Genomic DNA, 22500 nt, shown 5'->3' on the forward strand with positions numbered 1-22500 from the left:
ACGTCGAAAAAAAACCATCGTAGACAGTCCCCGACATCATAGACTGTCCCCGACATCGTAGACTGTCCCCCAACATCGTAGATGTCCCCAAACATCGTAGACCGTCCCCGACATCGTAGACCATCCCCGACATCGTAGACCGTCCCGACATCGTAGACCGTCCCCGACATCGTAGACCGTCCCTGACATTGTAGACCGTCCCCGACATCGTAGACCGTCCCCAACATCGTAGACCGTCCTCAAACATCGTAGACCGTCCCCAACATCGTAGACCGTCCCCAAACATCGTAGACCGTCCCCGACATCGTAGACCGTCCCAGACATCGTAGACCGTCCCGACATCGTAGACCGTCCTCAAACATCGTAGACCGTCCCCAACATCGTAGACCGTCCCCAAACATCGTAGACCGTCCCCGACATCGTAGACCATCCCCGACATCGTAGACCGTCCCGACATCGTAGACCGTCCTCAAACATCGTAGACCGTCCCCAACATCGTAGACCGTCCCGACATCGTAGACCGTCCCGACATCGTTAGTTAACTTTAGTTTAGTGAACTTTTAACGTTCACGTTCAGCTGCTCCGGGGAAAGTTCGAGACATTCAGGATGATGTGAAAGAGACGTAACGTTTCTCTCTCTCTGTGTTTTGTTGTTGCAGTGATTTCCTCGGCACCGCTCACCAACAGACGGACGATTCAGCCTGAACACACACACACACACACACACACAGACAAACAGACAGACAGACAGACAGACAGACACACACACACACACACAGAGACACACACACACACACACACACACAGACAAACAGACAGACAGACAGACACACACACACACACACACACACACAGAGACACACACACACACACACACACACACACACACACACAGACACACACACACACACAGACAGATAGACAGACAGACAGACAGACAGACACACACACAGACAGACAGACACACAGATAGACACACACACACACACACACACACACAGACAGACAGACAGACACACACATTAGGGTTTGTGTTCTGATGGGACTACATCTTCTCGCATGAACTGAAAACGAACATTCCTGTTTTTATTTCTGCGTTTACGTTCCTCTCACATCGACTGCAGAGCGGCGGCGACGACGGCGAGGAAACCAAACTGGAGAACGAACACAGAGACTTAGAGTTTTATCTTTTAAAGTATTTCATCGTCTTGATTCTTAATAATCTGTGTAATTTGATTATTTTTTTTTGTTTCTGCTCTTTTGGGTCCATGTGATCATGTCTGACTGCGGTTTGTTTTTTAAAATGTCTTCTCAGCGTGAAGGCCTGTTGATGACTTGAACTATAAATTAAAGATTTCTGGGTTTATGTGGGTTTCTTTCTTTGGGTGGCAGCGAAAACACAAACACTGAGGCTGGGACATCCTCAATGTTCACAAAAACTTAGGAACATCTCATATTACACACAAGTTCGGGAGTCTTTTGAAAAAGTCATAGTATAGTATGTCATAAAAAGTCAGTATAATATGTCGAAAAAATTCATAGTATATGTCGAAAAAAGTCAGTATATATCGAAAGAAGTAATAAAAAAGTCAGTATATGTCGAAAAAAGTCAGTATATGTTGAAAAAAAGTCAAAAAAAAGTCAGTATAATATGTCGAAAAAAGTGTCATAGTATATGTCGAAAAAAGTGTCATAGTATATGTCGAAAAAAGTGTCATAGTATATGTCGAAAAAAGTCAGTATATGTCGAAAAAAAGTCATAGTATATGTCGAAAAAAGTCATAGTATATGTCGAAAAGTCATAAAAAAGTCAGTATAATATGTCGAAAAAAAAGTCATAGTATATGTCGAAAAAAAGTCATAGTATATGTCGAAAAAAAGTCATAGTATATGTCGAAAAAAAGTCATAGTATATGTCGAAAAAAGTCATAAAAAAGTCAGTATAATATGTCGAAAAAAAGTCATAGTATATGTCGAAAAAAAGTCATAGTATATGTCGAAGAAAGTCATAAAAAAGTCAGTATAATATGTCGAAAAAAAGTCATAGTATATGTCGAAAAAAGTCATAAAAAAGTCAGTATAATGTCGAAAAAAGTCAGTATAATATGTCGAAAAAAAGTCGTAGTATATGTCAAAAAAAAGTCATAGTATGTCGAAAAAAGTCATAAAAAAAGTCAGTATATGTCGAAAAAAAGTCATAGTATATGTCGAAAAAAAGTCATAGTATATGTCGAAAAAAAGTCATAGTATATGTCGAAAAAAGTCAGTATAATATGTCGAAAAAAGTCATAGTATATGTCGAAAAAAAGTCATAGTATATGTCGAAAAAAAGTCATAGTATATGTCGAAAAAAGTCATAAAAAAGTCAGTATAATATGTCGAAAAAAAGTCATAGTATATGTCGAAAAAAAGTCATAGTATATGTCGAAGAAAGTCATAAAAAAGTCAGTATAATATGTCGAAAAAAAGTCATAGTATATGTCGAAAAAAGTCATAAAAAAGTCAGTATAATGTCGAAAAAAGTCAGTATAATATGTCGAAAAAAAGTCGTAGTATATGTCAAAAAAAGTCATAGTATGTCGAAAAAAGTCATAAAAAAAGTCAGTATATGTCGAAAAAAAGTCATAGTATATGTCGAAAAAAAGTCATAGTATATGTCGAAAAAAGTCAGTATAATATGTCGAAAAAAGTCATAGTGTATGTCGAAAAAAAGTCATAGTATATGTCGAAAAAAAAGTCATAGTATATGTCGAAAAAAGTCATTAAAAAGTCAGTATAATGTCGAAAAAAGTCAGTATAATATGTCGAAAAAAGTGTCATAGTATATGTCGAAAAAAAGTCATAGTATATATCGAAAAAAAGTCATAGTATATGTCGAAAAAAGTCATAAAAAAGTCAGTATAATATGTCGAAAAAAAGTCATAGTATATGTCGAAAAAAAGTCATAGTATATGTCGAAGAAAGTCATAGTATATGTCGAAAAAAAGTCATAGTATATGTCGAAAAAAAGTCATAGTATATGTCGAAAAAAGTCATAAAAAAGTCAGTATAATATGTCGAAAAAAAGTCATAGTATATGTCGAAAAAAAGTCATAGTATATGTCGAAGAAAGTCATAAAAAAGTCAGTATAATATGTCGAAAAAAAGTCATAGTATATGTCGAAAAAAAGTCATAGTATATGTCGAAAAAAGTCATAAAAAAGTCAGTATAATGTCGAAAAAAGTCAGTATAATATGTCGAAAAAAAGTCGTAGTATATGTCAAAAAAAAGTCATAGTATGTCGAAAAAAGTCATAAAAAAAGTCAGTATATGTCGAAAAAAAGTCATAGTATATGTCGAAAAAAAGTCATAGTATATGTCGAAAAAAAGTCATAGTATATGTCGAAAAAAGTCAGTATAATATGTCGAAAAAAGTCATAGTATATGTCGAAAAAAAGTCATAGTATATGTCGAAAAAAAGTCATAGTATATGTCGAAAAAAAGTCATAAAAAAGTCAGTATAATATGTCGAAAAAAAGTCATAGTATATGTCGAAAAAAAGTCATAGTATATGTCGAAGAAAGTCATAAAAAAGTCAGTATAATATGTCGAAAAAAAGTCATAGTATATGTCGAAAAAAGTCATAAAAAAGTCAGTATAATGTCGAAAAAAGTCAGTATAATATGTCGAAAAAAAGTCGTAGTATATGTCAAAAAAAAGTCATAGTATGTCGAAAAAAGTCATAAAAAAAGTCAGTATATGTCGAAAAAAAGTCATAGTATATGTCGAAAAAAAGTCATAGTATATGTCGAAAAAAGTCAGTATAATATGTCGAAAAAAGTCATAGTATATGTCGAAAAAAAGTCATAGTATATGTCGAAAAAAAAGTCATAGTATATGTCGAAAAAAGTCATTAAAAAGTCAGTATAATGTCGAAAAAAGTCAGTATAATATGTCGAAAAAAGTGTCATAGTATATGTCGAAAAAAAGTCATAGTATATATCGAAAAAAAGTCATAGTATATGTCGAAAAAAGTCATAAAAAAGTCAGTATAATATGTCGAAAAAAAGTCATAGTATATGTCGAAAAAAAGTCATAGTATATGTCGAAGAAAGTCATAGTATATGTCGAAAAAAAGTCATAGTATATGTCGAAAAAAAGTCATAGTATATGTCGAAAAAAGTCATAAAAAAGTCAGTATAATATGTCGAAAAAAAGTCATAGTATATGTCGAAAAAAAGTCATAGTATATGTCGAAGAAAGTCATAAAAAAGTCAGTATAATATGTCGAAAAAAAGTCATAGTATATGTCGAAAAAAAGTCATAGTATATGTCGAAAAAAGTCATAAAAAAGTCAGTATAATGTCGAAAAAAGTCAGTATAATATGTCGAAAAAAAGTCGTAGTATATGTCAAAAAAAAGTCATAGTATATGTCGAAAAAAGTCATAAAAAAAGTCAGTATATGTCGAAAAAAAGTCATAGTATATGTCGAAAAAAAGTCATAGTATATGTCGAAAAAAGTCATAAAAAAGTCAGTATAATGTCGAAAAAAGTCAGTATAATATGTCGAAAAAAAGTCGTAGTATATGTCAAAAAAAAGTCATAGTATGTCGAAAAAAGTCATAAAAAAAGTCAGTATATGTCGAAAAAAAAGTCATAGTATATGTCGAAAAAAAGTCATAGTATATGTCGAAAAAAAGTCATAGTATATGTCGAAAAAAGTCAGTATAATATGTCGAAAAAAGTCATAGTATATGTCGAAAAAAAGTCATAGTATATGTCGAAAAAAAGTCATAGTATATGTCGAAAAAAGTCATAAAAAAGTCAGTATAATATGTCGAAAAAAAGTCATAGTATATGTCGAAAAAAAGTCATAGTATATGTCGAAGAAAGTCATAAAAAAGTCAGTATAATATGTCGAAAAAAAGTCATAGTATATGTCGAAAAAAGTCATAAAAAAGTCAGTATAATGTCGAAAAAAGTCAGTATAATATGTCGAAAAAAAGTCGTAGTATATGTCAAAAAAAAGTCATAGTATGTCGAAAAAAGTCATAAAAAAAGTCAGTATATGTCGAAAAAAAGTCATAGTATATGTCGAAAAAAAGTCATAGTATATGTCGAAAAAAGTCAGTATAATATGTCGAAAAAAGTCATAGTATATGTCGAAAAAAAGTCATAGTATATGTCGAAAAAAAAGTCATAGTATATGTCGAAAAAAGTCATTAAAAAGTCAGTATAATGTCGAAAAAAGTCAGTATAATATGTCGAAAAAAGTGTCATAGTATATGTCGAAAAAAAGTCATAGTATATATCGAAAAAAAGTCATAGTATATGTCGAAAAAAGTCATAAAAAGTCAGTATAATATGTCGAAAAAAAGTCATAGTATATGTCGAAAAAAAGTCATAGTATATGTCGAAGAAAGTCATAGTATATGTCGAAAAAAAGTCATAGTATATGTCGAAAAAAAGTCATAGTATATGTCGAAAAAAGTCATAAAAAAGTCAGTATAATATGTCGAAAAAAAGTCATAGTATATGTCGAAAAAAAGTCATAGTATATGTCGAAGAAAGTCATAAAAAAGTCAGTATAATATGTCGAAAAAAAGTCATAGTATATGTCGAAAAAAAGTCATAGTATATGTCGAAAAAAGTCATAAAAAAGTCAGTATAATGTCGAAAAAAGTCAGTATAATATGTCGAAAAAAAGTCGTAGTATATGTCAAAAAAAAGTCATAGTATGTCGAAAAAAGTCATAAAAAAAGTCAGTATATGTCGAAAAAAAGTCATAGTATATGTCGAAAAAAAGTCATAGTATATGTCGAAAAAAAGTCATAGTATATGTCGAAAAAAGTCAGTATAATATGTCGAAAAAAGTCATAGTATATGTCGAAAAAAAGTCATAGTATATGTCGAAAAAAAGTCATAGTATATGTCGAAGAAAGTCATAAAAAAGTCAGTATAATATGTCGAAAAAAAGTCATAGTATATGTCGAAAAAAGTCATAAAAAAGTCAGTATAATGTCGAAAAAAGTCAGTATAATATGTCGAAAAAAAGTCGTAGTATATGTCAAAAAAAAGTCATAGTATGTCGAAAAAAGTCATAAAAAAAGTCAGTATATGTCGAAAAAAAGTCATAGTATATGTCGAAAAAAAGTCATAGTATATGTCGAAAAAAGTCAGTATAATATGTCGAAAAAAGTCATAGTATATGTCGAAAAAAAGTCATAGTATATGTCGAAAAAAAAGTCATAGTATATGTCGAAAAAAGTCATTAAAAAGTCAGTATAATGTCGAAAAAAGTCAGTATAATATGTCGAAAAAAGTGTCATAGTATATGTCGAAAAAAAGTCATAGTATATATCGAAAAAAAGTCATAGTATATGTCGAAAAAAGTCATAAAAAAGTCAGTATAATATGTCGAAAAAAAGTCATAGTATATGTCGAAAAAAAGTCATAGTATATGTCGAAGAAAGTCATAGTATATGTCGAAAAAAAGTCATAGTATATGTCGAAAAAAAGTCATAGTATATGTCGAAAAAAGTCATAAAAAAGTCAGTATAATATGTCGAAAAAAAGTCATAGTATATGTCGAAAAAAAGTCATAGTATATGTCGAAGAAAGTCATAAAAAAGTCAGTATAATATGTCGAAAAAAAGTCATAGTATATGTCGAAAAAAAGTCATAGTATATGTCGAAAAAAGTCATAAAAAAGTCAGTATAATGTCGAAAAAAGTCAGTATAATATGTCGAAAAAAAGTCGTAGTATATGTCAAAAAAAAGTCATAGTATATGTCGAAAAAAGTCATAAAAAAAGTCAGTATATGTCGAAAAAAAGTCATAGTATATGTCGAAAAAAAGTCATAGTATATGTCGAAAAAAGTCAGTAGTATATGTCAAAAAAAAGTCATAGTATATGTCGAAAAAAGTCATAAAAAAAGTCAGTATATGTCGAAAAAAAGTCATAGTATATGTCGAAAAAAAGTCATAGTATATGTCGAAAAAAGTCAGTATAATATGTCGAAAAAAGTCATAGTATATGTCGAAAAAAAGTCATAGTATATGTCGAAAAAAAAGTCATAGTATATGTCGAAAAAAGTCATAAAAAAGTCAGTATAATGTCGAAAAAAGTCAGTATAATATGTCGAAAAAAGTGTCATAGTATATGTCGAAAAAAAGTCATAGTATATATCGAAAAAAGTCAGTATATGTCGAAAAAAAGTCATATAGTTTTTCGACATATACTAATATGTCGAAAAAAGTCAGTATAATATGTCGAAAAAAAGTGTCATAGTATATGTCGAAGAAAGTCATAAAAAAGTCAGTATAATATGTCGAAAAAAAGTCATAGTATATGTCGAAAAAAAGTCATAGTATATGTCGAAAAAAGTCATAAAAAAGTCAGTATAATGTCGAAAAAAGTCAGTATAATATGTCGAAAAAGTCATAGTATATGTTGAAGGAAGTCATAAAAAAGTCAGTATAATATGTCGAAAAAAGTGTCATAGTATATGTTGAAAAAAGTCATAGTATATGTTGAAAAAAGTCATAGTATATGTTGAAAAAAGTCAGTATAATATGTCGAAAAAAGTGTCATAGTATATGTTGAAAAAGTGTCATAGTATATGTCGAAAAAAGTCATAGTATATGTTGAAAAAAGTCAGTATAATATGTCGAAAAAGTCATAGTATATGTCGAAAAAAGTCATAGTATATGTTGAAAAAAGTCAGTATAATATGTCGAAAAAGTCATAGTATATGTCGACAGAAGTCATAAAAAGTCAGTATAATATGTCTGTTAGAATAATTTACATTATCAAATGATAGACAGAGACCACTGAAGAGATATTAAAGTTCATTTTACTCGAGAAGCCAACGAGGAGGCCTTCTCCGCACTAGGGAATAGTACAGACAATGACCTCACGAAAAGCTCTCTGCAGCAGCTTTTATAATACAACGTAGAATGTGATAATCATGATACTGATAAGAGTTGGTGTCGTCAGCTGTTTATCTCGTCAGAGTCGATGACTATCTGGTCTGAGAGGGCATGAACACACCGTGCTCAGACAAGGACACGCAGTGGCTCCAGTTATCTTGTTTAGTCAAAAAGTCATAGTATAGTATGTCAAAAAAGTTAAAAAGTCACAGTATAATATGTCGAAAAAAGTCATACAAAAGTCATAGTATAGTATGTCAAAAAAGTCAAAAAGTCATACTATAGTATGTCAAAAAAGTCAAAAAGTCATAGTATAGTATGTCAAAAAAGTCAAAAAGTCATAGTATAATATGTCGAAAAAAGTCATAGTATAGTATGTCTAAAAAGTCATACTATAGTATGTCAAAAAAGTCAAAAAGTCATAGTATAGTATGTCTAAAAAGTCATACTATAGTATGTCAAAAAAGTCAAAAAGTCATAGTATAATATGTCGAAAAAAGTCATAGTATAGTATGTCAAAAAAGTCAAAAAGTCATACTATAGTATGTCAAAAAAGTTAAAAAGTCATAATATAGTATGTCAAAAAAGTCAAAAAGTCATAGTATAATATGTCGAAAAAAGTCATAGTATAGTATGTCTAAAAAGTCATAAAAAGTCATAGTATAGTATGTCAAAAAAGTCAAAAAGTCATAGTATAGTATGTCTAAAAAGTCATAAAAAGTCATAGTATAGTATGTCAAAAAAGTCAAAAAGTCATACTATAGTATGTCAAAAAAGTTAAAAAGTCATAGTATAGTATGTCAAAAAAGTCAAAAAGTCATACTATAGTATGTCAAAAAAGTTAAAAAGTCATAGTATAGTATGTCTAAAAAGTCAAAAAGTCATAGTATAGTATGTCGAAAAAAGTCAAAAAAAAGTCATAGTATAGTATGTCAAAAAAGTTAAAAAGTCATAGTATAGTATGTCTAAAAAGTAAAAAAAAAGTCATAGTATAGTATGTCAAAAAAGTTAAAAAGTCATAGTATAGTATGTCTAAAAAGTCATACTATAGTATGTCAAAAAAGTCAAAAAGTCATAGTATAATATGTCGAAAAAAGTCATAGTATAGTATGTCTAAAAAGTCATAAAAAGTCATAGTATAGTATATTGAAAGAAGTTATAAAAAGTCATAGTATAGTATGTCAAAAAAGTCAAAAAGTCATACTATAGTATGTCAAAAAAGTCAAAAAGTCATAGTATAGTATGTCGAAAAAAGTCATAGTATAGTATGTCTAAAAAGTAAAAAAAAAGTCATAGTATAGTATGTCAAAAAAGTTAAAAAGTCATAGTATAGTATGTCAAAAAAGTCAAAAAAAGTCATAAAAAGTCATAGTATAGTATATTGAAAGAAGTTATAAAAAGTCATAGTATAGTATGTCTAAAAAGTGATCAACAGTTGCTGCGGGCTTCTGCTGCTCCTACCTTTGGGTGTTTAATTTTTCCACCGAGTGACTCATCTCATCATTTTCCACAAACCATCTTTGACTGCCTGCGTACTGACGTCACGCTCAGAGCGTCAGCCAACGCGTGTTTCAGAATAAAAGGGCTTTTTGCTGCGGGTTCCTCGTGCGGTCTGCGGTGTTTTCGGAGTCAGGTGAGTCCCGCTGCTCCTGGTCATGCGCACGTGCTCTGTGAGGGGGGGTATGTGCGGGAAATACTGCGGGTTGAGATCAGTTTGGTGAAGTTTAGACGGCTGTTTATGTAGCGACGGTCTGTCTGATCCTCCAGCCCGTTAACGTGTGTGTGTGTGTGTGTGTGTGTGTGTGTGTGTGTGTGTGTGTGTGTGTGTGTGTGTGTGTGTGTGTGTGTGTGTGTGTGTGTTAGCTAAAAAATCAGCCCAACTGACAGCAGAGAGCCAACTGACTCGGCGTTCGCGGCGATCTTGGTTTAAAAATCTGACATTTTAAAGTTTAATGTTGATAAAAAGATGCACAGACGTCTTAGAAAGATTTTTAATAGATGTTTAGAAAGATCAGGAACTCTCTAACAATTCGGCATATAGATAGTTAGATTCTCAAATGAAGATCGCCCTTTCTGAAATACAGATTAATATTGGAGGTTTAGCATGAGTTTTCTAACTATTACGTACCGTCCTAGAACACGATATGACATGTATTCAAACATTAACATCAGCTGTATAATTCGGCACTGACAGTATATGATTCCCCACCAGACAGCGTTCAATATTGAGGAATATTTACATTTTTACGTTCATTCGTTTCGCCTTGTTGTGCCGATGACTGTCATGGAAGGAGACAGTTTTTACTGTAATAACTATTGTTTTGGTGTTTTGTGTTTATGCCGAAATGTGACAGAGTTGCTACATGATTTAAAAATCTATTAAAATATTTCTAAAGACGTCTGTGTATCTTTTGATCAGCAAGACACCTTTAAAATGTTAGATTCTCAAATGAAGATCGGCCTGTCTGAACAACAGATAATATTGGAAGTTTAGCATGAGTTTTCTAACTATTATGTCCCGACCAGGAACACCATATGACACAATGATCGTAACATTTACATCAGCTGTATAATTCGGCACTGACAGTATATGATTCCCCACCAGACAGCGTTCAATATTGAAGAATATTAAGGCGTTTTACACTGCTTGGTTTGGCCTTGTTGTGTCGATTACTGTCATGAAAGAAGTCAGATTCTACTGAAATAACTTTTGTTGTAAAACCGACAGTTTTACCGTAAATGCACAACATGAGGGAAACACTGATCCACATTTTGTTTCTAAAACATCACACTAGTTCACCTGTTTTATCATTGCCTGGAATTATGGAGGAAAGTCCTTTTTATAGCACCTTTTTAAGTTCCAGACTTGACGTCATTTTACCCTAGAAATGTATATAACATCTCCAAATTTATACCGTTGACACAGGTTACATATATTGTACTTCTGGTGAATATAATCCATTAATCTTGTGGTTGTATGTACTTTGTATTAACGCCTTATTTTGAAAACTGGAAGTAGTCCCATGTGTACCATCCCGCTAACTTCACTACTCGATATGGGCCGGTTGGATGTATTTACAACGCGTGCCGGTATAAGAGCGTCCTACAGTTTTATTATCAGCTGATTTGACCGCAGTTATTATCAGGATTTATTTGACAGCTGTATTTATTTATTTATTTATTAAAGTATTTTAATGTATTTATTTATTTTTATTTTATTTCTCTTTTTATTCATGTTTTTTCTTATTTTTGTATATGTTTCTTTAGTTTTTCTTTATGTATTTTTTTTTTTGTATTTTCTAATTTTTTTTTAAATATATTTTTTATTTATGTATTTATTTAATATTTAAAAACAACAACAAGCAGATCCCGTTTTTATTGTAGAAATATTTAAATGAAATAATAATCTCTGATGCAGTCTGGACCTGGTTCTGGTCTGTAGTGACTTGTTGTCTTGTCTTCTTGTCGTCTATCCAGCAGCAGGATGTCGACCACGTCCCAGAAACACCGGGACTTCGTGGGCGAGCCGATGGGCGACAAAGCGGTGACGGCGCTGTCGGGAATCGGAGAGATTCTGGGGAAGAAGCTGGAGCAGCAGGGCTTCGACAAGGTTACTATACTACACAACTATACTACACAACTATACTACACAACTATACTACACAACTATACTACACAACTATACTACACACAACTATACTACACTACACACAACTATACTACACTACACACAACTATACTACACTACACACAACTATACTACACAACTATACTACACACAACTATACTACACACAACTATACTACACTACACACAACTATACTACACAATTATACTACACAACTATACTACACTACACACAACTATACTACACTACACACAACTATACTACACAACTATACTACACTACACACAACTATACTACACAACTATACTACACAACTATACTACACAACTATACTACACTACACACAACTATACTACACAACTATACTACACAACTATACTACACAACTATACTACACTACACACAGCTATACTACACTACACACAGCTATACTACACAACTATACTACACACAACTATACTACACTACACACAACTATACTACACAACTATACTACACAACTATACTACACACAACTATACTACACTACACACAACTATACTACACAATTATACTACACAACTATACTACACTACACACAACTATACTACACACAACTACACACAACTATACTACACTACACACAACTATACTACACAACTATACTACGCAACTATACTACACAACTATACTACACTACACACAACTATACTACACACAACTACACTACACTGGAGCAGCAGGGCTTCGACAAGGTGGACACTACACCAAACTACACAGAACTACACTACACTACACAAAACTACACAGAACTACACTACACTACACAAAACTACACAGAACTACACAGAACTACACTACACTACACTACACAAAACTACACAGAACTACACTACACTACACTACACAAAACTACACAGAACTACACTACACTACACTACACAAAACTACACAGAACTACACAGAACTACACAGAACTACACTACACTACACAAAACTACACAGAACTACACTACACTACACTACACAAAACTACACAGAACTACACTACACTACACTACACAAAACTACACAGAACTACACAGAACTACACAGAACTACACTACACTACACAAAACTACACAGAACTACACTACATTACACTACACAAAACTACACAGAACTACACAGAACTACACAGAACTACACTACACTACACAAAACTACACAGAACTACACTACACTACACTACACAAAACTACCCAGAACTACACTACATTACACTACACAAAACTACACAGAACTACACAGAACTACACAGAACTACACTACACTACACAAAACTACACAGAACTACACTACACTACACAAAACTACACAGAACTACACTACACTACACTACACAAAACTACACAGAACTACACTACACTACACAAAACTACACAAAACTACACAGAACTACACAGAACTACACTACACTACACAAAACTACACAGAACTACACTACACTACACTACACAAAACTACACAGAACTACACTACACAAAACTACACAGAACTACACTACACTACACAAAACTACACAGAACTACACTACACAAAACTACACAGAACTACACAGAACTACACTACACTACACAAAACTACACAGAACTACACTACACTACACAAAACTACACAGAACTACACTACACTACACAGAACTACACTACACTACACAAAACTACACAGAACTACACTACACTACACTACACAGAACTACACTACACTACACAAAACTACACAGAACTACACAGAACTACACTACACTACACAAAACTACACAGAACTACACTACACTACACAAAACTACACAGAACTACACTACACTACACAAAACTACACAGAACTACACTACACTACACAGAACTACACTACACTACACAAAACTACACAGAACTACACTACACTACACAAAACTACACAGAACTACACTACACTACACTACACTACACCAAACTACACAGAACTACACTATACTACACAAAACTACACAGAACTACACTACACTACACTACACCAAACTACACAGAACTACACTACATTACACTACACTACACAAAACTACACAGAACTACACTACACTACACAAAACTACACAGAACTACACTACACTACACAAAACTACACAGAACTACACTACACAAAACTACACAGAACTACACTACACAAAACTACACATAACTACACAGAACTACACAGAACTACACTACACTACACTACACAGAACTACACAGAACTACACAGAACTACACAGAACTACACTACACTACACTACACAGAACTACACAGAACTACACAGAACTACACTACACTACACAAAACTACACAGAACTACACTACACTACACAAAACTACACAGAACTACACTACACAAAACTACACAGAACTACACTACACTACACAAAACTACACAGCACTACACTACACTACACAAAACTACACAGAACTACACAGAACTACACAGAACTACACTACACTACACTACACAGAACTACACAGAACTACACTACACTACACTACACAGAACTACACAGAACTACACTACACTACACAAAACTACACAGAACTACACTACACTACACAAAACTACACAGAACTACACTACACTACACTACACTACACAGAACTACACAGAACTACACAAAACTACACAGAACTACACTACACTACACTACACAGAACTACACTACACTACACCAAACTACACAGAACTACACAGAACTACACTACACTAGTATGGGTGTTTCGTACGCAGTTCTTCGTGTATTTGTGTGTTTAGTACGCAGTTCTTCATGTATTTGTGTGTTTCGTACGCAGTTCTTTGTGTATTTCCGTGTTTAGTACGCAGTTCTTCATGTATTTCCGTGTGTTTAGTATGCAGTTCTTTGTGTATTTCCGTGTGTTTAGTACGCAGTTCTTTGTGTATTTCCGTGTGTTTAGTATGCAGTTCTTTGTGTATTTCCGTGTGTTTAGTACGCAGTTCTTTGTGTATTTCCGTGTGTTTAGTACGCAGTTCTTTGTGTATTTCCGTGTGTTTAGTATGCAGTTCTTCATGTATTTTGTGTGTTTAGTACGCAGTTCTTCATGTATTTCCGTGTGTTTAGTACGCAGTTCTTCGTGTATTTGTGTTTAGTACGCAGTTCTTCATGTATTTGTGTGTTTAGTACGCAGTTCTTCATGTATTTCCGTGTGTTAGTACGCAGTTCTTCGTGTATTTGTGTGTTTAGTACGCAGTTCTTCATGTATTTCCGTGTGTTTAGTACGCAGTTCTTCGTGTATTTGTGTGTTTAGTACGTTCTTCAGTATTTGTGTGTGTTTAGTACGCAGTTCTTCATGTATTTCTGTGTATTTCAGGCCTACGTGGTTCTGGGTCAGTTCCTGCTGCTGAAGAAAGACACTGAGATGTTCACCGATTGGCTGAAAGACGCCAGTGGCGCCAACTCGCGCCAGGCGGGAACCTGCGCTCAGTGTCTGAAGGAGTGGTGCGACGCCTTCCTCTGAGACTCCTCCTCTTCCTGTTCCTGTTCCTCCCCGGCTTGCTCACTTCCTGTTTTCTGGAGCGCCGATCCAAGCAGGTTACCGCTGTCTGACGGCGGTTGGGAAGCGTCCCGATGGACTTTGGGCTTCCTTCGTGTTTCTCCTGTTTCTTTCGGGAACGTTTCCACGAAGCTTTGTGTTTGTCTGCGGAGGGTTTGGTGTGTTCAGGGTCTGTGGGAACCTTTAAGCTTGTGACACATTAAATCAACGTCTGCGTATTATTCTGGCCTCCGTGTGGAAACTTTCCTTCTCAGAATACTTCACTTTAAAGGAGAACTCCGGTCTATTCCAACCCGTATCTCTGTTGTGTGTAAATGTGGAGTTCTGTCAGTAGAGAGAAAAACAACAGACTTAAGCCTGGTTCACACGGGACGATTTTAAAATTGTCGGCCGATTCTCCAATCCTGAGAGACTCCACACACGGCGATAAAGAATCACGGTCTACCAGTTTTGGTCGTACAGCGTGTGGTGCAACCCATCACACACGAACCGATCTGACTCCCGAGCATTCCCAGGTCAGACGGGAAATCTCGCAAAATCCCTCGAGATCAAACGTGACTTCAGAGTAAACAATCATGGCGGACGAAGAGGATGCAGTGGCGATAGTTTGTAGTTTGTTTTTAACCGGAAAAAAAACGTTATCAAAAGAAAAGGCGATGGTCAAAGAAGTGGAGACAACGCCAGCATGGACTATACTTGCTCTACTTATCTCCGACGTCCACCGGACTTTCTGCTGCGCCGTGCCGCCGCCTGTTTTGATATTGTTTCCCGGTGCTTTCCTCGCCGCCTCCTCACCTCTCTTTCTGATTGGCTACACGCCACAGTCCACAGGCTGCGTGCTCGTTTGTCCCCGGGGGACACCACACACCAGGAGGAATCGGGCCAAAACAATCCAACATGTTGGATATCCCCGATTTGAGATGGGAGCGGTCCCGACGTCCTTCCGAGCAGACGAGAGCAGTCTTAACACACCACACACGGCAGGAACATCTGATCAGATTATTTTACCATAATCGGAGCATCCTTAAGATGGTCAGAAGGGGGGAATCAGGCTAAAATCAGCCTCATTATCCTGCCGTGGGAACCAGGCTTAAACAGGACAAGTTTTAAACCTGTTTTTAGCCTCTAAACATGCTCTAAATGTCATTACAAGAGCCTCCCCATGTGCAGTGATTCCTTCTGAGTGAACACAGTGAATCTGACTGCTGTAGATGTGACAGAAAGGTATAAAGTCGTGTTAATCCAGCCAGAGCTCATACCTCTGTTTGTTTCCTGTTTTCCGGTCAAGTCCACACTAGTCGATTGTCGAACTCATACAATCCAATATTCCAGTCAGATTCACTGTGTTCACTCAGAAGGAATCACTGCACATGGGGAGGCTCTTGTAATGACATTTAGAGCATGTTTAGAGGCTAAAAACAGGTTTAAAACTTGCCCTGTTTAAGCCTGTTGGTGCTAACTCTAGCAGGAGGATAACACGCTGTAGGCAGCACCGATTGGTTTAGTTGTTCTCTCTACTGACAGAACTCCACATTTACACACAACAGAGATACGTGGTGTAATAGACCGGAGTTCTCCTTTTTAAGGATGTTTTAGAGACCCAAAGAGATCGTAGTTCATTCAGTTTTTGGTTTATTTAGCACACGTTAAAGGAACAACGATAATACATCATTAGTAAGAGACAGCCAATAAAAAGGACATGCAAAGGTAACCCTGGGGGGGGGTTTGGCTTGTTGGGTTCAATTTTATTTATAATATCAAATCATAACAGGAGTTATCTTAAGACACTTTCCAGATAGAGTAGGTCTAGACCACACTCTATAAATTACAGAGACCCAACAATTCTAGTAGTTCCCTCAAGAGCAAGCATTAGCAGTGGCTATTGTGACAGTGGTGAGGAAAAAACGTCCTCTTAGGGAGAAACCTGGGACAGACCCAGGCTCTTGGTAGACGGAGTCTGACGGTGCAGGTTGGGGGTGTGATGAACAGTGGCAATAATAGTCACAATGAAGATAATGTAACTATGACTAGAAATAGTAGTTGTAGTAGTTAATGACGTAGCAGGACATAGGACGTAGCTGGGCGTAGCAGGGCGTAGCTGGGCGTAGCAGGGCGTAGCAGGACGCAGCAGGGTGTAGCTGGACGTAGCAGGGCGTAGCAGGACGTAGCTGGACGCAGCAGGGTGTAGCTGGACGTAGCAGGGCGTAGCTGGACGTAGCAGGGCGTAGCAGGGAGTAGCTGGACGCAGCAGGGTGTAGCTGGACGTAGCAGGGTGTAGCAGGACGTAGCAGGGAGTAGCTGGGCGTAGCAGGACGTAGCAGGACGTAGCTGGATGCAGCAGGACGTAGCAGGGCGTAGCAGGACGTAGCTGGATGCAGCAGGGCGCAGCAGGACGTAGCAGGACGTAGCAGGACGCAGCAGGGCGTAGCAGGGCGTAGCAGGACGCAGCAGGGTGTAGCTGGACGTAGCAGGACGTAGCAGGGCGTAGCTGGGCGTAGCAGGACGTAGCTGGATGCAGCAGGGCGCAGCAGGACGTAGCAGGACGTAGCAGGACGCAGCAGGGCGTAGCAGGGCGTAGCAGGACGCAGCAGGGTGTAGCTGGACGTAGCAGGGTGTAGCTGGACGTAGCAGGGTGTAGCTGGACGCAGCAGGGCGTAGCAGGACGCAGCAGGGCGTAGCTGGACGCAGCAGGGTGTAGCTGGACGTAGCAGGACGCAGCAGGGTGTAGCAGGGCGCAGCAGGACGTAGCAGGACGCAGCAGGGTGTAGCAGGACGCAGCAGGATGTAGCTGGGCGTAGCTGGGCGTAGCAGGACGTAGCAGGACGTAGCTGGATGCAGCAGGACGTAGCTGGGCGTAGCAGGACGTAGCTGGATGCAGCAGGGCGCAGCAGGACGTAGCAGGACGCAGCAGGGCGTAGCAGGACGTAGCTGGGCGTAGCAGGACGTAGCAGGGCGTAGCAGGACGCAGCAGGGTGTAGCAGGACGTGGAGCTGGACCACGGCGACAGCAGCAACCATGATTTAGGTTCCACCCTAATCGAACAAGAAATGTAAGTCTGACGCATTATGAACCCACGCAACTAGTAGGAAAGACCTGCCCTACAATAGCATTCACACACTCCTATTGGTCAGGCGTTGGTCAATGCATACGTAAAGTAACGTAACCCGAGTCTTCAGGTCCTATCCCCCAACCAATCGGGCTGCTCGGTAGGGTGAGGCTTGCCTAGAAGTTACGTGGGGTCCATAATAACGCGGTCTAGGACTGCACGATATGAGGAAACTGGGCGATATGCGATCATGAATATCGCGATAACGGTATTACTCGCCATACATAAACATATCTTAAAATGTACTCAGTTCTACATTTCTGCTGCTTTCAGTATTCTTCTACAATACAACAAATGAATTGTTGAATTTAAAACAAATAAAAACATTTTCAACTTTCTTTTATGGACAAATTGAAGGTTACATTAAATATAAAAGGCAGCACTAAATAAAGACTGACAGTTACATTTTAAAGTGGAATTGTCTTCTGATATTTTCTTCCAACTAATACAAAAAATCAGTTTTGTGTTAGGATAAGAGGTGTTGAAATGAATCAAATAATCGATGCACTAAATCGTGGACGATGCTGCATCGATAATCGGCCGGGCCATAATCGATTATTTCTGTTTATAATTTGATGCAAGGGGGGTCAAACTCCACTTCACTGAGGGCCACACTGGAAAAGGAGAATCACATCAAGGGCCAAACATAGTTTATTTTCATGCTTTTATTTTGAAAAAGTCAAATATCTTTGACTGTATTATTCAGTCTGGGCGACATAAAGCCCTGAAAAAGTCAGCAAATAGTTCCTTAAAAATCTTAGAATTTATCAAATCAAGCAAAACAAAGATTACATTTTAAAAGTCGACTCACAGCGACATGTTTCCCAGCTTTAATTTCGGAAACTCTCTGCTGCTGTGGGAATTTCTGGGAGTCCCAAAGTCAACAAATCTACCAAATTCTGCTCTAAGTGTGGTGTAGTTGCCGTTTCAACAACAGTTTCCTGTCTTTTTGTTTTGGTGCTCAACTTGGCGAGCCAACATTTATTGTGAAACTAAATTGATGTACGGGCCGGATCTAAACCTGCCGGGGGCCGGGTTCGGCCCGCAGGCCTCGAGTTTGACATGTGATTTAACGTAGGCCTGACAACCTTTCTGTTGACATATTCTGGTATGTTTTGCACATTCAGGAAGTGCCGTGTGCTCAGTGGTGTAGTTTTATGTATTCAATGTATTTAGTATTACAGCACTGCAGAATGTTTACACCTTTGGTATAATGTCAAGAGTGTGACTTAGGCCGTTTTATTTTGCCTAAAGGCAGCTACACCGTCCAGACGGCCGACCGTCGGCAGTAAAGCCAGTCAGACTGATCAGTCTCCCCGACTTGGTCCAGAAAGTTCCTCAGAACACACTGAAGAGACTAGACGTAATACGTCTCCGTAACAGCAGGCGGCGCTAAGCTGGATTGTCGCCCAAAAATGAAAACCGGCAGCTGATTGGACGAACGTGTGCGTCACGTGGGTCTGGCTGCTGCTTCTGGATTTTGGACTTTTCAAGCGGCCATTAACGGCGTCTCGTTCAGAATCTGATCTCATATTGGACTAAAATAGTGTAGTATATGACCATTCTATAACTTTCTATAAACTTTGTCCTAAAGGTATGTTATAAGGGAGTCCTATGAACTTTACCCCACATTTACTGAGAACATCTGGAAATTGTTAACATGAGTAGAGGTCCCCCTAAGACAGAAGATACCTTTTTTGGAGTTGTGCCAGATAACAGGCATTGATTGGCTAGTTATCTGATCCAATCATATACTTACAAAATCACGTCCTATGCTAATTCAATGCCTTGAGATATAAGCTGTGTGCACACAAAGAAAAGGCAGAACGACTTTTTGGAAGATTGGGCTGGTCGTTCTCCGAGCTCTCTGCAGGAGTTTGTAAATTGATGCTGAATCTTTGCTTGTAATAAACCTTTTTATAATCAAGAACAGTGTCGGCGGATTCCTCTTCATACAGCATCACAGCATTACTATTTAAGACACCACAGTAGTTCACCGAAACGTGTTTCTGAAAACATTTGAAGAGAGAAATAGGCCGTGCAGTTGCTGAATCTGTCTTCACTTCAGATCAACAAAGGTCAGTTTAAAAGATTTTACTCAGATTTTGAGAGGCTCTAGTCACGCTCATCCCGCTCCTCATTTCCCAGTCCCTCCAGAAAATGTGATTATGTGATCTCATAATTCAATGCATAATCAGCCAAAGTGCGCATATTTATGCGGGGGCCGCATTTTGTCATTTAAATCACTTTTTTCAACATTTTCTTTGACTTTTTTTTCCACTTTTTTCCAAGTTTTTGTCATTTCAAAAACATAATTTAGGTGAATTTTTCAGCATTTTATTTCCCTTTTTCACTAAATTTTTTCACTTTTTCTAAAACATTTTTGACACTTAACTTTTTTTTTTGTCACGTTTTCCTGATTTTTTTTCCCCGGCAATTTTTTTTCTGGCACTTCAGTCACTTTTTCAACATTTTATTTCCCTTTTTAACTAATTTTATTTTCACATTTTCCCAATTTTTTTCGGCACTTTAGTCACTTTCTTCAATGTTTGTCGCTTTTTTCAGCATTCTTTTATGTAAGAGAGAAGACATGCAGAGACATGCAGTAATACGGTCTAATATATTGTACTTTTCGTTAAATAAAAGCATGTTAATGACCTGCACACGTCAATGTTTGTTGTTTGATAAACGTCTCCAACACCACGGACGACAGATTCATCTCGGAGTTGGAAACGTTGGAAAAAGTGAAAAGAGATCAACAAAGGTCAGATTAAAAGATTTTACTCAGATTTTGAGAGACTCTAGTCACGCTCATCCCGCTCCTCATTTCCCAGTCCCTCCAGAAAAACCTGATCATGTGATCTCATAATTCAATGCATAATCAGCCAAAGTGCGCATATTTATGCGGGGGCCGCATTTTTTCGAATACGCTGCACTTTCGCTGCATAAATTGCTGATTTCCGCGCAAAATATGCAGGGCTGGCATGATTTCATAATCCCCGCATTTTTTGTTGCAAAAATGTCACACATATATCTTAGCAGAAAGATGAAAAACATTCAGGAAGTGCCGTGTGCTCAGTGCTGTAGTTCTATGTATTCAATGTATTTAGTATTACAGCACTGCAGAATGTTTGTTTTTTCAAGCTTGAAAAGCTATGAATTAAATATCCTATATGGCTTTAATAGAAACATGTATTTGATGCATCCAGATATCGAATCTCTGATGTGATAATCGTAATCGAATTGGGAGATCAGTGAAGATTCACACGCATCAGACTTAAAAACTCTTTCATCCATCAATCTATCCTCTTGTTAAACCAGCTACATTAAATCCAGTGCAGTACTTATTTCAGGATATACGTCTCCAAGACATTGTCTGTGTGTATGTTCATGTCATTTTATGTTGTTATTCATGTTCTTTGTTTTTCCTACTTGGAAGTTTATGTCATTTGAGGTAATGTTTAATGTATATGTCTGTTGGTGTTATTAATCTCATGTATATTTGTATGTATGTGAATGTCTTCTTTTTCTATACGAGCTACCCAGGGATGCACAAAGAATTTCAGCCTTGGCTGACAATAAAGTCTTATCATATCTTACCTCTAGTGGCGATACATCGCAGCCAGGGTTCAAAATTAACTTTTTCGCCCACCAGCCAAATGGCGAATAGTGAATGTTCAAATTTAACCAGCCACTCAAAAGATTACCATTGTTTCTTTGGCTGGTGAGTGAAGTAAATCTACCGGCCAACTACATATTTTACCAGCATTTGGCTGGTAAATGGTGCTAATTTTGAACCCTGATCGCAGCCTTTTGCAATGTGTATATTGCGCCAGTTGATATTGCGATGATGATGATAAAAAACGATATATTCTGCAGCCCTGACGCAGTCTGACACGTGTGTCAAACTTGAGGCCCGTGGGCCAAATCCGGCCCTGCGTATCTATTTAAATACACAATAAATTAGTCACTTTTTCCGACGTTTCCAACTCCGAGATGAATCTGTCGTCATCCGTGGTGTTGGAGACGTTTATCAAACAACAAACATTGACGTGTGCAGGTCATTAACATGCTTTTATTTAACGAAAAAGTACAATATATTAGACCGTATTACTGCATGTCTCTGCATGTCTTCTCTCTTACATAAAAGAATGCTGAAAAAAGCGACAAACATTGAAGAAAGTGACTAAAGTGCCGAAAAAAATTGGGAAAATGTGAAAATAAAATTAGTTAAAAAGGGAAATAAAATGTTGAAAAAGTGACTGAAGTGCCAGAAAAAAATTGGGGGGGGAAAAAATCAGGAAAACGTGACAAAA

At 36.7% G+C, this 22500-nt stretch overlaps 3 protein-coding genes across 7 annotated transcripts in view; all 3 read left to right on the plus strand.

The window, feature by feature from the left end:
• The window catches only part of abhd12 (abhydrolase domain containing 12, lysophospholipase), a 27469-nt gene extending 26731 nt beyond the window's left edge, over window positions 1-738 (plus strand). Inside the window, exon 14 of the mRNA XM_035992244.1 lies at window positions 660-738. Coding sequence (XP_035848137.1) covers window positions 660-705 — 46 coding nt within the window. The 3' untranslated portion in view covers window positions 706-738. The remainder of the gene's footprint in view (window positions 1-659) is intronic.
• The window catches only part of LOC116034480 (acetyl-coenzyme A synthetase 2-like, mitochondrial), a 575508-nt gene that overhangs the window by 272540 nt on the left and 280468 nt on the right, over window positions 1-22500 (plus strand). The gene's annotated exons all lie outside the window — the stretch shown is intronic.
• On the plus strand, window positions 9449-15299 carry LOC116052846 (barrier-to-autointegration factor-like protein). 5 transcript variants are annotated; one of them, XM_035992255.1, is made up of 4 exons: window positions 9449-9546; window positions 11391-11511; window positions 12264-12275; window positions 14896-15299. In XM_035992255.1, exons 2-4 carry the CDS (start codon window positions 11398-11400, stop codon window positions 15040-15042), a joined length of 273 nt encoding a protein of 90 aa, XP_035848148.1. In that variant the 5' UTR covers window positions 9449-9546; window positions 11391-11397; the 3' UTR covers window positions 15043-15299. The 5 variants fall into 5 exon arrangements, with proteins under 5 accessions (XP_035848148.1, XP_035848144.1, XP_035848146.1 ...); XM_035992253.1 differs by lacking the exon at window positions 12264-12275 and adding an exon at window positions 10627-10632 and having other exon boundaries at window positions 9480-9546; window positions 11384-11523; XM_035992251.1 differs by lacking the exon at window positions 12264-12275 and having other exon boundaries at window positions 9451-9546; window positions 11391-11523.

This window comes from Sander lucioperca, chromosome 15, assembly GCF_008315115.2.
Source record: "Sander lucioperca isolate FBNREF2018 chromosome 15, SLUC_FBN_1.2, whole genome shotgun sequence".
Lineage (NCBI taxonomy): Eukaryota > Metazoa > Chordata > Actinopteri > Perciformes > Percidae > Sander > Sander lucioperca.

Excerpts from the sequence above, each read along its gene's own strand:
- LOC116052846 (XM_035992255.1), top strand. The coding sequence starts at position 11,398 with ATGTCGACCACGTCCCAGAAACACCGGGACTTCGTGGGCGAGCCGATG.